This window comes from Gopherus evgoodei, chromosome 3, assembly GCF_007399415.2.
Source record: "Gopherus evgoodei ecotype Sinaloan lineage chromosome 3, rGopEvg1_v1.p, whole genome shotgun sequence".
In the NCBI taxonomy this organism is placed as follows: Eukaryota; Metazoa; Chordata; order Testudines; family Testudinidae; genus Gopherus; species Gopherus evgoodei.
This window is the reverse complement of record NC_044324.1, coordinates 108,311,489-108,328,733: the sequence shown is the minus strand read 5'-3', so window position 1 is coordinate 108,328,733 and position 17,245 is coordinate 108,311,489. Positions and strand designations below refer to the sequence as shown.

Here is a 17,245-nt window from a genome sequence, read left to right as displayed (position 1 = left end):
TTGAAATCAAAGTATATATTATTTTTTATCATTTTTACAGTGCAAATATTTGCAAAAAAAGTGTTTTTCAGTTCACCTCATACAAGTACTGTAGTGCAATCTCTTTGTCACGAAAGTGCAACTTACAAATGTAAATTTTATTTTTGTTACATAACTGCACGCAAAGAGAAAACAACGTAAAACTTCAGAGCCTACAGGTCCACTCAGTCCTCCTTCTTGTTCAGCCAATCGCTAAGACAAACAAGTTTGTTTACATTTATAGGAGCTAATGCTGCCCTTTTCTTCTTTACAATGTCATCGGAAAGTGAGAACAGGTATTTGCATGGCACTTTTGTAGCCAGCATTGCAGGATATTTATGTGCCAGATACGCTAAACATTTGGCAATAAATATTCATACTTTGGCCACCATTCCAGAGGACATGCTTCCATGCTGATGACGCTCGTTAAAACAAAGTGTTAATTAAATTTGTCCCTGAACTCCTTGTGGGAGGATTGTATGTCCCCCTGTTCTGTTTTACCCACATTTGGCCATATATTTAATGTTATAGCAGTCTCGGATGATGACCCAGCACATGTTGTTGTTCATTTTAAGAACACTCTCACTGCAGATTTGACAAAATGCAAGGTACCAATGTGAGATTTCTAAGGATAGCTGCAGCACTCGACCCTAGATTTAAGAATCTGAAGTGCCTTCCAAAATCTGAGAGGCATGAGGTGTGGAGCATGCTCTCAGAAGTCTTAAAAGAGCAACACTCTGATGCAGAAACTACAGAACCTGAACCACCAAAAAAGAAAATCAACCTTCTGCTGGTGGCATCTAACTCAGATAATGAAAATGAACATGTGTCTATCTGCACTGCTTTGGATCGTTATTGAGCAGACCCTGTCATCAGCATGGATTCATGTCCCCTGAACTGGTGGTTGAAGCATGAAGGGACATATGAATCTTTAGAGCATCTGGCATGTAAATATCTTGTGGCGCCTGCTACAAGAGTGCTATGAGAACACCTATTCTCACTTTCAGTTGAAGAAACAAGAAGCAGGCAGCATTATCTCCTGCAAATGTAAACAAACTTGTTTGTCTGAGTGATTGGCTGAACAAGAAGTAGGACTGAGTGGACTTGCAGACTCTAAAATTTTACATTGGTTTATCTTTGAATGAAGGTTTTTTTACATAATTCTACATTTATAAGTTCAACTTTCCTCATAAAGAGATTGCACTACAGTACTTTCTTTTGTTTTTTTACAGTGCAAATACTTGTAATAAAAAAAAAACAAAGTGAGCAGGGCCGGCTCTGGCTTTTTTGCTGCCCCAAGCAGAAAAAAAAAGGGGAGACGCGGGCAGCTGGAGCGGCAAAACAGAAGGGAAAAAAAACGGCACTGCCAGAGTGTTAAAGCAGGGAGAAAAAAAAAAGATACTACCAGAGCGGCAAAGCAGGGCGGGAGGGGGGGCGGGGAATGACGTGGACGGAGCAGCAAAGCAGGGGGAAAAAAACAAACAAACAAAAAAATCTGCGGGATGGCCGAAGCCAGAGTGCAGTGGGACTTCCTGCACAGCAGACGTGCCCCGGCTAGTGTGGGGAGGCGGAGGGAGCAGGGGGGAGAGAGAGAAGGGAGGTGGCCAGGGCTTCAGCAGGGTGCTTGCCACACGGCCCCGACCGCCAGGCCGCCTGGGCTCCGTGCCGCTCCGGTCTGTAGGAGGGGAAGGACGCAGGCTGCCGGGCTTGCTGCAGACCTGGCACCAGCTGGGCAGATGGAGCGCGCAGTTCGCTCTCAGCAGGGCGCTTCCCTCCTCAGCACTGTGGCCCCTACGATCGGCGAACCAAAAAAAAAAAGTGTGACAATAAGTTATGTCAAACTGCACTAGCCAGAAACCACCAAATGATTTCAACAGTATCTCTGAGCTAAAAGGTAGGTTCCAAATAGCCTTTTGAAGTTTACTCTAGAGCCAGGCATAACAGCTGAATGCCAGTGTGTCCATTATAGTAACAATACTAGGAACCATCAATGCACAATTGTCTATCAATTTTGAACCATAATTGTTGGAGATTTGTAATAATAATGATCCTAAATATCCTAGTACCTTTCATTTCATTTTTAAAAATGAGCAGTAACAGTGAAGAAACTGGCAATTAGCCAATGAAATCTTGCCAAGTTGTCTGTAAAGAGATCATAATGGTGGGTTCTACATGGGTAATCAAATATAAACTGGTCAATGAAACTGTATCCGGTATACAACTTTTTAAAAGAAGTGGTTTTATTCCTAGATCAATTAACAAAATAATAATAATTAAACAGTAGTAATATAGCTTTGTAAAAACTAATTTATTTGAGTCTGTAAAACATTTGTTTTCTGTTTCGTTAGAGAATAATTGTGCAGCGTGGAATTGCTATGCAAGTCAATGGAAAGTTTTATCAAACAAATGAGTCAAATGCTGATTTTTCTATCTCATTTACACATAAACATTTCTATTTCCACTGATCAATAACATATCAACAATTTCTTGTTCCCGTAGCTCATGTGCATTTTCAAAAACCTCCACACAATGCCTCCTGCTGTATAGTGTAATTTATTTTACTTACATCATACATCCCCACCCCACTGCTCCAAAGAGCTCTTTTGGTTACTAGAAATTGTCACAGTTGCTCCACTAATTACTAACAATAGGCTTGATTTTTGTAGCCCTTACTCTGTTATCAAGAATTTAGTCACACAAGGAATGTGACTCTGGGGCTCCTAGTGTGAATAAATGCTCGCAAATGTGAGTAATGGTTGCATGGTCTAGCTCAGGGATTGGCAACCTTTCAGAAGTGGTGTGCCAAGTCTTCATTTATTCACTGTAATGTAAGGTTTCACGTCCCAGTAATACATTTTAACGTTTTTAGAAGGTCTCTTTCTATAAATGTATAGTATATAACTGAACTATTGTTGTATGTAAAGTAAATAAGGTTTTTAATATGTTTAAGAAGCTTCATTTAAAATTAAATTAAAATGCAGAGTCCCACAGACTGGTGGCCAGGACCCAGGCAGTGTGAGTGCCACTGAAAATCAGCTCGTGTGCCGCCTTCAGCACACGTGCCATAGGTTGCCTACCCCTGGTCTAGCTCAGTATAAGGCCATTTTTCAGAGTCTTTTCTCTATAGCAATACATGTGTAGGAAAATTAAACCATTTTATGTCGTTTAAAAATATTTTATGTTTATTCACAGAGGTAGAGAGTTCAAAATGCATTTTAGTACAAACATTAAACCTTCAGCCCTGACAGAAATCAGTCCTGGAAAGAGCATGTTGTTTCCCCGCAAAGCAACATAAATAGTTTTGGGAAGATGGCATGTATATTATTTCTGCTTTGAAAAGATGTACCACCTCAATTTCCCTGGTTGTATTTAGAGTCCTGTCTGCTTACTTCATTGACAGGTTTTGCTACTTTTAATACCAGTCATTGTTAGCTCTTCTGAGCCAATAGGACCAGGAGAGACTAAGCTGGTGGTCTTTCTCTCTTGAGAATTATCAGAATAATTGGAGTTGCAATTGAGGGCCAAGTTCTGATTGGTTGTGGCTTTGGAACCCATTGCAGAGAAGTGTCACACAGGTGTAACAGAAAGTGTAAGTTGGACTGCAGAACCTTTTTTTCTGGTAATGTATGTGATCCCAGGTTGAGATACTGGGGTATTGGTTACAAAAACCATATTTATACTTTTAATTTGAGCAACTTTTGACCTGGCAGTCCAGAGATGATATAAATTTAAAACCCCACAGTTTCATTTTTAGTTTCTTTAGAGCAGAATGGCACCTTAAAATAACTGAGATCTGTAAAGCCTTTCATCCCAAAGGATCACAAAATACTTCAGAAATCATTATACAAACAGAATATATGGTTCTCTTCACTGAAACACAGCCATCCCTGGCATGAAATGTAGCAGTTCTTAAACAGGCAAAAAGTGTGCTACCCAAAAGTGTAAGATAGGAAGTAGAAAAAAGATTCCTATATCCATCTGAAACTGCTGGGAGAATTCAGCAAGAATGGCCCAGATCCACAAAGGGATTTAAATGTTTAAGGCCCAGATTTAGTCTCCCAGATTTAGAATGGGGTATTTTAATGTGGGTTTCTCTCAGTATCTCCTTTTGAAGCCATTCCTCTTTGTGTTAATAATTACTCACTGGACAAGAGATAGTGAGAGTGACTCTGTAGTGCAGTGGTTAGAGAACTCACCTGAGAGGTGAGAGAGCCTGATTCAAATCTCTTCTCTTCATGAGGCAGAGGCAGGAATTAGACCTGGGATCTCCAACATCCCAGATGAGTACCATAACTACTGAGCTAAAAATTATAAAGGAGGCCGTTCCCCTAACCCAGTTGTTTTGTGAGAGTTAGGCATGTGTTGCTGCCATTATTGCAAGAACTAGCTTAGGCACGTAAGGTGCCTGACTCCAGGAGAGTGTTCCCAGCTGTGGATTGCAAGCACAGATAGATGCCACCCTATAGCCTGGATTTAGGCACCTGATGCTGTTAGATAGGTAGACCTGGCTTACATAGGACCCCCTCCAAATGGGCTGCCTTTAGTGGATTGCATTCCCAAGTTTGCATTCCTCTCTTTTCCCATGTTTGTATAGACTGCCTAAGTGGCTAACTCAGTGGATTCCCCTGGGTGGCTAGCAGCCTAAATTTCTTTGAATCTGTTGCTACTCTTGTAGTCTAAATATTTTGTTTTGAAGTGTATTTTAAATACGTTTGAATATTAGTACCGTGTATCTTTTCCTCTTTTTTAGAGTGAGCTGTTTTGAATCCCTGCATTTATGTATCTTCAACTCTTTCTCTTTTCAGGATCATGCATGATAGTGGATTCCTCAGATCATGATCCTGGAGAAAAGGCTCGACTTCAACTTCCTACAATGAAGGAAAATGACACTCACTGCATTGATTTCAGTTACCTTTTATATAGCAAGAGTGGAACGAACCCTGGAACCTTGAACATTTTGGTTAGGGTGAACAAGGGACCTCTTGCTAATCCCATTTGGAATGTGACAGGCTCTACTGGCAGAGACTGGCTTCGAGCTGAGCTGGCTGTCAGCACCTTCTGGCCAAATGAATATCAGGTAAGCCTACAATACATCCTCCTCTTATTGCCAGGGTGTTAAATGTGCCAACATGTGGTGTTGTAGCATCCATGAGACCTTATGTATTTAAAGAGCTTTTCCATACAATTTTAAGCATGTCTTCTCCCATTCAGTACAACACTCCATTTGGGGTAAGGATTTTTTTGAGTGAAATTTAAATTCACAAGGAATCTGTGTTGTATGATGTCCAAAAGCCTACATTAAAAACACTCTGAGAAACTTGAAAATCCAGTACTCAGAAGTTAGGAAATGTTAGAGTTAAGATTGCCTGTGCATTTGTAACCACATCTCCCTTGTCCATATGCATTAAGATACAGTCTTTAATTACATGATCACAAACAATTTCCCCCCCCTTCATTGGAAGCCTGCCTAGTTCAATGCACAAGATGGATGGTGCTTGCTTAATGGGTAGCTGATCAATATTTGGTTTTCTCCTTATTTTTCAATGTGGGCCTATGCCTTTTTTAGTGTGTACTATTCAAACCTGTTTTGAAGACAGAATTATTAGTTTTGTCATGGGCTTTACTGTGGCTCTCATCACTATACCATCTAAGTGTGTCCCAAACACTAATGAATTTATTTCACAACACTGTGAGATGAGGGGGATAGTTGGGGAACTGAGGCAGAGGGTAAGCTCAAAGTATCCATTAATTTTGGGTGTCCAGTCTGAGACACCTAGGATCTGATTATTTGGACTTCTTACGAAGTGCTATAAAATGCTGTGTTTGAAGAACAGCTCCCATTGACTTCAATAGCAGCTATGAGTGCTCAGAACTTTTGAAAATCAGGCTCCAGGGTCTTAAGGCAGTCACTCAGAAAATGAGGAACACACAGTTAATGACCACCTGTGAGAAGTTTGGTTTAAGTGATTTGATTGGCATCACATCATAACCCCGTGGCAGAGGCAAGAATAGAATCCAGTTCTCCAGAATAGCTTTCAGTTGCAAATTTACCAGTAGTAAGACGACATTGTCAAAACAGTTAGGGTTAACAACACTTGGAAAGTTGTTTCACCATGTCGATATTAAAATAACTAGAAATGGGCTCTTTTGGATTAGTTGGAGAGAAGGCTGCCCTTCTGGTCACCTGAAGCTGTTGCTTCAGGCTATTCAGGGATATGGTGTGAAGAACAAAACTGATATACATGAGAATACAGCCATGCGGTAAGGAGGAATTGTGTTAACTAGTTACATCTGCTAAGAAGTGTCAAACAAACTGTGTCAGAGATCAGCACAGTACTCTAAGGGACTGATCCAAAGCCTATTCAAGTCAATGGGAGTTTTCTATGGATTTTAATTCAGACCCCAAAGGAGCTGTTCTGATTCATTGCAGTAAGTGTCTATATGAAGAGTGGTGTGTTCAAAAATTTCTAGATATCAATTATATAATTTTGCGTTGCTGCCCATCACCATAGTACCTGTCTTCTGTGTAAAACCTGTAGCAACAAACAAGTCCCTAGCGGAGTCTATGTAGTTTTTGGCACATTACTCACTTCAGGGTTAAAACTGTGCTAGGAATAGGATTGTTCTTGTTTTCTATTTTTTTTAAAGATTTTATCAACTCCTCCCACCCCTTATTTTTTGATTGGGAGAGGTCTAGAGGTAGTGGTGTAGGAATTATGAGCATGGTTCATAGATTCTAGGGTCAGAAGGGACCAATGGGATCATCTAGTCTGACCCCCTGCACAAAGCAGGCCACAGAACCCTACCCATCCACTTCTATAACAAACCCCTAACCTATGCCTGAGTTATTGAAGTCTTCAAATTGTGGTTTGAAGACCTCAAGCTGCAGAGAATCCACCAGCAAGTGACCCATGCCCCACGCTGCAGGGGAAGGCAAAAAACCTCCAAGACGTCTGCCAATCTGCCCTGGAGGAAAATTCCTTCCCGACCCCAAATATGGCGATCAGCTAAACCCTGAGCATGTGGGCAAGACTCACCAGCCAGCACTCAGAAAAGAATTCTCTGCAGTAACTCAGATCCCATCCCATCCCACATCCCATCACCAACCACTAGGCATACTTATCTGGCGATAATCAAAGATCAGTTGCCAAAATTAGGCTCTCCCATCATACCATCCCTTCCATAAACTTATCAAGCTTAATCTTAAAGCCAGATGTGTCTTTTGCCCCCACTACTCCCCTTGGAAGGCTGTTCCAGAACTTCACTCCTCTAATGGTTAGAAACCTTCGTCTAATTTCAAATCTAAACTTCCTAGTGTCCAGTTTATACCCATTCGTTCTTGTATCTACATTGGTACTAAGCTTAAATAATTCCTCTCCCTCCCTAATATTAATCCCTTTAATATATTTATAAAGAGCAAGCATATCCCCCCTCAGCCTTCTTTTGGCTAGACTAAACAAGCCAAGCTCTTTGCGTCTCCTTTCATATGACAGGTTTTCCATTCCTCGGATCATCCTAGTAGCCCGTCTCTGAACCTGTTCCAGTTTGAATTCATCCTTCTTAAACATTGGAGCCTAGAACTGCACACAGTATTCCAGGTGGGGTCTCACCAGCACCTTATATAACGGTACTAACACCTCCTTATCTTTGCTGGAAATACCTCGCCTGATGCATCCTAAAACCACATTAGCTTTTTTAACGGCCATATCACATTGGCGGCTCATAGTCATCCTGTGATCAACCAATACTCCAAGGTCCTTCTCCTCCTCAGTTGCTTCCAACTGATGCGTCCCCAATCTATATCTAAAGTTCTTATTATTAATCCCTAAGTGCATGACCTTGCACTTTTCACTATTAAATTTCATCCCATTACTATTACTCCATTTTACAAGGTCGTCCAGATCTTCCTGTATGATATCCTGGTCCTTCTCCGTGTTAGCAATACCCTCCAGCTTTGTGTCATCCGCGAACGTTATTAGTACATTCCCGCTTTTTGTGCCAAGGTCAGTAATAAAAAGGTTAAATAAGATTGGTCCCAGAACCGATCCTTGAGGAACTCCACTAGTAACCTCCTTCCAGCCTGACAGTTCACCCTTCAGTACGACCCGTTGTAGTCTCCCCTTTAACCAGGTCCTTATCCACCTTTCAATTCTCATATTGATCCCCATATTTTCCAATTTGACTAATAATTCCGCATATGGAACCGTGTCAAATGCCTTACTGAAATCGAGGTAAATTAGGTCTACCGCATTTCCTTTGTCTAAATAGTCTGTCACCTTCTCAAAGAAGGAGATCAGGTTGGTTTGGCACGATCTACCTTTAGTAAAACCATGTTGTACTTTGTCCCAATTACCATTGACCTCAATGTCCTTAACTACTTTCTCCTTCAAAATTTTTTCCAAGACCTTACATACTACAGATATCAAACTAACAGGCCTATAGTTACTCGGGTCACTCTTTCTCCCTTTCTTAAAGATAGGAACTACGTTAGCAATTCTCCAGTCATACGGTACAACCCCTGAGTTTACTGATTCATTAAAAATTCTTGCTAACGGGCTTGCAATTTCATGTGCCAGTTCCTTTAATATTCTCGGATGAAGATTGTCCGGGCCCTCCGATTTTGTCCCATTAAGCTGTTCAAGTATGGCTTCTACCTCAGATGTGGTAATATCCACCTTCATATCCTCATTCCCGTTTGTCATCCTTCCATTACCCCTAAGCTCCCCATTAGCCTTATTAAAGACTGAGGCAAAGTACTTATTTAGATATTGGGCCATGCCTAGGTTATCCTTAACCTCCTTTCCATCCTCAGTGCGTAGCGGTGCCACTTCTTCTTTCTTTGTTTTCTTCTTATTTATATGGCTATAGAACCTTTTACTATTGGTTTTAATTCCCTTTGCAAGGTTCAACTCTACTTGGCTTTTAGCCTTTCTCACTTTATCCCTACATGTTCTGACCTCACTAAGATAGCTTTCCTTGCTAATCCCACCCTTCTTCCACTCCTTGTAGGCTTTCTGCTTGTTCTTAATCACGTCTCTGAAATGCTTGCTCATCCAGCTTGGTCTACAACTCCTGCCTATGTTTTTTTTCCCCTTTCTTGGGATGCAGGCTTCCGATAGTTTCTGCAGCTGCGACTTAAAGTAATTCCAGGCCTCTTCTGCATTTAGATCCACAAGTTCTTCAGTCCAATCCACTTCCCTAACTAATTTCCTTAATTCTTTAAAGTTAGCCCTTTTGAAATAAAAAACCCTAGTCCCAGATCTGTTTTTGTTTATCCTTCCATCTAGTTTGAACTGAATTAGCTCATGATCACTCGAACCAAGGTTGTCCCCTACAACCACTTCTTCTATGAGGTCCTCACTGCTCACCAAAACCAAATCTAAAATGGCATCCCCTCTTGTCGGTTCTTCAACTACTTGGTGAAGGAATCCATCAGCTATCACATCCAGAAAAATCTGAGCCCTACTATTCTTGCTAGCACTTGTACTCCAGTCTATATCTGGGAAGTTAAAGTCTCCCATGATCACACATTTCCCATTAGTGTTTACTTCCTTAAAAACATTAAAGAGGTCTCTGTCCATATCCAAATCAGATCCTGGTGGTCTGTGAGTGGAAAGACTTTTTCAAAGAGGAAAGTTTTGCAGTATTTCCTAAATATGGTCAGACTAGATTCACCTCGATAGATATTTAAACAATATATGAGTATTCCATTATGCTTTATCTCATCGGGTGCCAGTCACAGCCATGAGTTTCTCTTTTATTGGTTTCTGTTTTTTAATACTGCTGTTTTACTTTCTCTCTTTTTTTAAAGTTTAAAGGTATTTATACCACAAAATATGTTCAAATAACACGAGATTAACGCCATGAAAGAAAAGTTCAGATAGTTTGAGTTGTTTTGGAGGGGAGAGGGGTGTTTCGCTGAGAGCCTTGACATTATTTAAAAGCAGGAATGCTTTATTAGTAGTTTTCATAGCAGTGATCAAGTTGTTGTATACCGCTGTAGTCAGACTTGGCAATGAGATTGGTGATTGGAGGTTTATACAGGTACCATAGCCATTCTTCATTTATGTTATAACTTTCATATAATTTCTGTAAAATCCTGCACTCAGAAGGTCCCTCCCACTCCCAGCTCCCCAATGCAATGTTAAAATAATGTAAAATACATGGTTGTTCAATTTTCTAATTTTTAATTTAAAAGTAAGTAGTAGATCTGGGTGCCGTAATCTATACATAAGCTGCACCTGGCCTGTAAATGCTGCCTTCCTGCTGTTCTCTGGTTGAATCAGTTGGAACCAGTCTAATTTTATATAATTTCTTACTAAGAATGGAAAATGTATGAGTGTGGTTTTTTTGTTTTGGAATAGAATTAATTTTTTCTGTCCTTCTGTAAGAGCTTCCTTTGAGGTCGTGAGGTTAACAGTGCTCTTTCAAGAATACAGAGTAATTTACAGTGTTAGCTTTAACGTTGAGCTGTACTCCAGAGCACAGTATGAATGCCTCTTCTGTTCAGTTGCATTCTGAGTGACAATGCTGCAGTTCACTAGCTCTGTAGGTTGCCTGTCCACCTCTTGTGAGTTCAGTAAGCAATACAGGAGGAACGTACACATGTTTAAAACAAGATTGAAGGCAAACAATTTGTTTTGAGAATTGCATTGTCATAAACTAAACCTGGCTTGGTACAGATCCCCAAGCAAGGCCACCTTTTGTTAAAGATTATAAATTGGAAAATGTATATAATATGTGCACTTTTAATCCAAGCAAACCTCCATATCTGATTTTTTATAATATTTTTTTCCATTTACTTAAAGTCAAGTAGAAGTCAATAGTAGGTAATATACTGTATCAAAAGTGATGTGTATCAGTTGTTTAGATACCGAGACACATGTATATACAAAATATATTAGCCATCTCTTAATGACGCATACTATGTTTAAAACAAACTCAAGGGATGAACTGGAGAATTACAGGCCGGTAAACCTTGCATACCTGGTAAATTGATTGAAATGATAATTAGTAGTAGAATAATAAAATACCTGGAAATCATGATAATATGGTCGGTTCAGCACAGTTTCTGTAAAAGGAAATTCTCTCTCTAATGTTTTAGAATATTTTGATCATTTAGTATTGGATAAAGAGAAACCAATTGACATAGTTGATTTAGATTTTCAAGCAGCCTTTGACAATGTCCTTCACAAAAGGCTACTAAATAAAGGAAGTAGTCTTGAGATAAGAGGCAAAATATTGTTGTGAATCAAAAATAGGCAAAGCGGTGTTCTTTGTTAATAAGACCAAATCCAAAGAATGGAGCAAGTTTGTATTTTATATAGTGTAAAGGCTGTGTTGTAAGTGGACAGAGGAAGGAATTTCCTTCCACTCCTTAGTATGTTGTTAAAAATCTCATCACTTACTTTGAATTGTTTATCTGTGCTCTGTTGATCATCATATGACTGTTGCAAAACTGGCAAAGAAGAAATGCTTAATTTCTGCCAAAGCTTTGCTAGAAATCAGTGTCCTTCATTGCATTCATATAGCAGAATGTAGCATTCTATGGCAAACCCCCAAATTCCAAGTGCTGAATGTGGGGAGGGATAGCTCAGTGATTTGAGCATTGGCCTGCTAAACCCAGGGTTGTGAGTTCAATCCTTGAGGGGGCCATCTGGGGCAAAATCAGTACTTGGTCCTGCTAATGAAGGTGAGGGCTAGATTCAATGACCTTTTGGGGTCCCTTCCAGTTCTAGGAGATAGGCTATCTCCAATTATTATTTATTTATTATTATAACTATATTGAAGCTGTAGGGCACATAAGGTGAGTGAATATGTTGCTGATAAAAAGCAAGATAAGAGGTTCTCCGCTCCTGTTCTTTTGACACTCCTGTACCACATGCATGTGAATAAGTGGTAATTTAGAAAAGAGTAGATGTGTTTTTGTAAGAAATGTTGCACTCATTCCAAAGCATAGTTGGCATTTGCTAACTGCTCTCTGGGAAATGAAAGGGAGGCTGGCTGATCTTGCTGTGTTCCTGTGGGTGCTTTCAAGCAAGAGGGCCAGTAATTCTTCCACTGTAGGTTTTATACTCTAGGAAATTCCTGAAGTTGTGTAATGATATGATTTATCTCTTCTGCTACTGGCAAGATATCTGTTTAACATGGGGATGAACTCTCTAGGAGAATTGTTTGGTTAGAGAATCCTTTGGGATTGAAGGCCCATATTTGAATTGGGTACTCATTAGTTTTTGTTTAGTTTTGTTACTGTTGTAATGGAAAAAGGTCACCCTTGACTTGTCTAAAATCTATTTTAGGGAAAGGAATTTCTCAGGTTGTATTGTTTAACTCATTCTGGAGTTTTGTGTCTTTCATTTTCCATATAGATTACTGTAAAGCAGGGGTTCTCAAACTGGGGGTTGCGAGGTTATTACATGGGGGGGTCATGAGTTGTCGGCCTCCACCTCCAAACCCCACTTTACCTCCAGCATTTATAATAGTGTTAAATACAAAAATGGTGTTATAATGTATGAGAGCGGGTCACACTCAGAGATTTGCTGTGTGAAAGGGGTCACCAATACAAAAGTTTGAGTAACACTGCTGTAAAGCATTAGTTTATGCTAGTTAAATTGGTTATTTCTGTCTAACTTTGTATGCGAGTCTAACGGTGTGTCTACACTGCAAAAACAACAACAAAAAAAACACATGGCAGAGAGTCTTGGAACTCACATCTGCAGACTTGAGCTTGCACAACAGCACAACAATTGCAGACAGAGTCTGTACCCCGGACTCTGAGACTCATTGCTTCAGGGGTGATGGGATGGGGTTTCTTTTTCTTTTTTTTCTTTTTGTTGTCTTGCAAGTATAGAGAAACCCTAGGGGCTCTATACTAATTTCCCTTGATTTCTCTGCTGTTTGGTTGATGAGAATCATCCTCTGCTCAAGAGTCTCTCCTCCTTTGGGCTTCAAGCACTATCATTTTCTGTTTCTTCTTCTCTCTTGCTGACCACGCTCTCTGTTTAGTATTCACTCTTTGTTTTGTATTAACAACAAAGGGGAAGGGAACACAGGCTCATATCAGGAAAGAACAGGATAAAGAATATTTAGATGAATTAGATGTAGTCCAGTCATCAGGGCCTGATGAAGCTCACCCTAGAGTACTTAAGGAACTTGTCAAAGCAATTTCTGACCCATTAACAGTTTTCTTTAAAAACTCATTGAGGACAGGTGAGGTCCCAGAGGACTGTGTCTGTGTTTAAAAAGGGGAAAAAGTAGGACTTTGGGAAATTATAGACAAGTCAGCCTAACTTTGATACCCAGAAAGATACTGGAACAAATTATTAAACAATCAGTTTGTAAGCGCCTTGTAGGTAATAACCAAACGAGGTAAATATGGGCCAGATTAAATGACTATATAAGGCTGGTGCAGAACTGGCTGAAAAACAGTACTTCAAGTAGTTGTCAGTGATTCACTGTCACAATGGGAGGATATATCAAGTTGTGTTACTCAGGAGTCTGTCATGGGTCTGGTACTAATCAATATTTCCATTAATCAATTGGATGATGGAATGGAAAGTATGGTTACAAAAATTGTGTATGACACTAAGATTGGTGGGGTTGCAAGCACTTTGGAGGACAAGATAGGAATTCAAAATGACCTTGATAAATTGGTGAATTAGTCTGAAATCACTAAGATAAAATTAAATAAAGACAAGTATAAAGTCACACACTTAAGTTACAAATCAAATACGAATACTAATTATGAATAACTGGATCTGATGGTTATAATGGATCACAAACTGAATGAGCTAACAGCTTGCCTTATATTTAGATAAAGTAGGGATATTCAAGTAGGAAGAGCCTGATGAAATTCATCCTAAGGTACTTAAGGAACCAGCTGAAGCAATCTCAGAACTGTTAGCAATTATGTTTGAGATCTCATGGAGGACTGGTGAAGCGTAGACATAGTACCTATCTTTTCAAAGGAGAATGCTAGACCAGTCAACTGAAACAAATTATTAAACAATCAGTTTTTAAACCCCAAGAGGATAACAGGTTCTTTAGGAATTGCTAGCATGGGTTTATCAAGAACAAATCATGCCAAACAAGCCTAACTTTCTTGTTTGACCAGGGAGGCAGTTGACATGATATATCTTGATTTTTTTGGTAAGGCTTTTGACATAAACCCACCTGACAATCTCATAAGTAAACTAGGGAAGTGTGGGTTAGATTAAGTTACTATAAGGTGGATGCACAGCTTGTTGAGAGAGAGGGCTGAATTCAGCAAGATGAAATTCAATAAAGACAAACACTTCACTTAGGAAGAAAAAAAAATGCAGAACTACAAAAGTGGGAATAATTGGCTAGGTGGTAGTGCTGCTGAAAAGAATCTGGGGGATTTATAGTGGATCACAAACTGGATATGAGTCAACAGTGTGATCCAGTTGCAAAAAAGGCTAATATCTGGGATGTTTTAGCAGGAGTGTTTTTTGTAAGATATGGAAGATAATTGACCTTCTCTAGTCAATCCTTGTGAGGCCTTGTCATAAACAGATAGCTAAGGGTTAATGTCTCTTTCACCTGGAAAGGAGTAACCTGAAACACCTGACCAGAGGACCAATCAGGATATAAGACTTTTTCAAATCTGGGTGGAGGGAAGTTTTGGGTGTGAGTTCTTTGTCTTGTGTCTGACCCTCTCGGCTATGAGAGTGATCTTTCTGTCTCCTGGCTTTCTAATCTTCTATTTCCAAGTTGTAAGTACAAAAATAGTAAGACAATAAGGTTTATATTGTTTTCTTTTGTATTTACATGTGTGTAGTTGCTGGAATGTTTTGAATTGTATTCTTTTTGATAAGGCTGTTTATTCATTTTTTTTCTTTTAAGCAAATGACCCTGTATTTGTCGCCTTAATACAGAGAGACCATTTTTATGTCATTTTCTTTCTTTTTATATAAAGCCTTTTTTTAAGACTTGTTGGAGTTTTTTCTTTAGTGGGGACTCCAGGGAATTGAGTCTGCAGCTCACCAGGGAATTGGTGGGAGGAAGAAGTCAGGGGGAAAATCTCTTTGTGTTAGATTTACTAAGCCTGACTTTGCATACCCTCTGGGTGAGGGGGGAAGTACTTGTGTTTCCAGGACTGGAAACAGGGAGGGTGGAGTCCCTCTTTTTAGATTCACGGAGCTTGCTTCTGTATATCTCTCCAGGAACCCAGGGAGGGAACACCCGGAGGGGGGAAGAGAAATGGTTTATTCCCCTTTGTTGTGAGACTCAAGGAATCTGAGTCTGGGAGTCCCCCAGGGAAGGTTTTGGGGAGACCACAGTGCGCCAGGCACTGTATAGATTCCTGGCTGGTGGCAGCTTCACCAGGTCCAAGCTGGTAACTAAGCTTGGAGGTTTTCATGCTAACACCCATATTTTGGACGCTAAGATCCAGATCTGGGAAAAATGTTATGACAGGCCTCAGTTGGAGTACTGTGTCCAAATCTGGGAGCCACACTTTAGGAAAGATGTGGATAAACTGGAGAGAGTCCAGAAGAAAGCAACAAAACTAAGAAAAAAAATTAGAAAATCGGACCTATGAGAAAAGGTTAAACGAAGTGAGCATGTTTAGTCTTGAGAAAAGAGGACCGAGGGCAAACCTGATAAGTCTTCAAATGTGTTGAGGACTGTTATAAAGAAAACTGTGATTAATTGTTCTCCATGTCCACTGAAAGTAGGACAAGAAGTAATGGACTTAATCTTCAGCAAGGTAGATTAAGTTGAGATATCTTAAATTAGAAAATCTTTCTAATTACAATGGTAGTTAAGCTCTGGAATAGGCTTCCAAGGGAGATTGTAGAATCCACATCACTGAAGGTTTTTAAGTACAGGTTGTAAAAGTCCAACACTTGTCATGGAGAGCATAGGTTTACCTGGTCCTGCTTCAGTTCAAGAGGCTAGTCTTGACGGCTTCTTGACATCCCTTTTAGCCCTACATTTCTATGATTCTATATGATGCTGTTGTGAAAAAGGCAAATGTCATTCTAGGGTATATTAACTGGAGTGTCCTATGTATGACACAGGGAATAATTGATCCACTCTACTTGGCAGTGGTGAGGCCTCATCTGGATTACAGCATCCAGTTTTGGCAATCCACTTTAAGAAAGGGAGAATTGGAGACAGTCTAGATGAGAGCAACAAAGATGATAAAACCTGACCTATGAGGATATATTGAAAGAAAGGGGCATTTCTAAAAGCAGAAAGTGTGAGAGGGAAGAGAGAGAAATGGGATATTTTGTCCATGTCCTTGCTCTCTCTAATGACAATGGCAGTTAAGCCACGCTGTTTCTGCCAACATAGCTTAATATAGACCACACAGAACCATTTTCCTCGCCAAGTCCCTACTATATTTTCATTATTATTTTTCAAACCCATATAATTACTATTTGTTGGTCTCTCTTAGCAGGTCAGGCGACCAGTGTTTAAACCATGTTAGCTGAACCCATGTTGAAACTTTGTCTAAAACTGGCTCAGTTAAGATGGTTTGATTGTTAGTGTAGCGAAGGCCTTAAAACTAGCACTTGGATATCATGGTGCCCTTAAATACCTAGATAGATTGTTGCACATGTGAAGCACATTCTTGGGAAACTTTTAGGTAGGTTTCACTGAGGAATTGAAAGTTCTGGTAACGCAGACCTGAGATGGTGATCAAGTGAAGTCTAATCAGTCAGAAGAAGTACATTAATGAATGGGAATCAGACTTGACAGGCTGGCAGGATACAGATGTAGCAGTTAGAGAGACGGGGAAAGATCTGAATGTTTTTGACCTAAGTGAGAAAGATTCCATGTAAGAAGAACATTCAATTAACTGAACTTTAACTATCAAAGTCAGTGAAAAAACATAGAATAAGGTATTAATCCGTCAAGAAATTCCCTGAACCAGGTACCTTTTCTTTCCCTTTAATAGTTCATTTAAATCTAGAGGTTACAACTCAGATATAGGCAGAATTCTCTTAAATCTTTTCTACACAACCCAGCTATTCCTGCTAAGAACATACATGATGAATAATAAGCAGTGTAGACACTGTTTTCATTTAAGTAAAACATACCACATTCCATTTTGAACTCCCTGATTTGCTTGTTAATCACTTGGTCTTTTGGCTAGTTTCCAATAAGTTGTCCGCAACAAACCTAATTTTTACATCGTTTTGTAGCTAATGTGCAAGTTTTCCATCCTCATATTTCAAATTAAGAAGGTTCTGAACAG

General features: G+C 39.7%; 1 protein-coding gene across 16 annotated transcripts in view; it reads left to right on the top strand.

Moving 5' to 3' along the window:
• The window catches only part of PTPRK (protein tyrosine phosphatase receptor type K), a 626,320-nt gene that overhangs the window by 209,907 nt on the left and 399,168 nt on the right, over positions 1-17,245 (top strand). For all 16 annotated transcript variants that reach the window (XM_030556279.1, XM_030556280.1, XM_030556281.1 and 13 more), the window contains exon 3: positions 4,824-5,095. In XM_030556279.1, the coding sequence (XP_030412139.1) occupies positions 4,824-5,095 (272 nt within the window). The remainder of the gene's footprint in view (positions 1-4,823; positions 5,096-17,245) is intronic.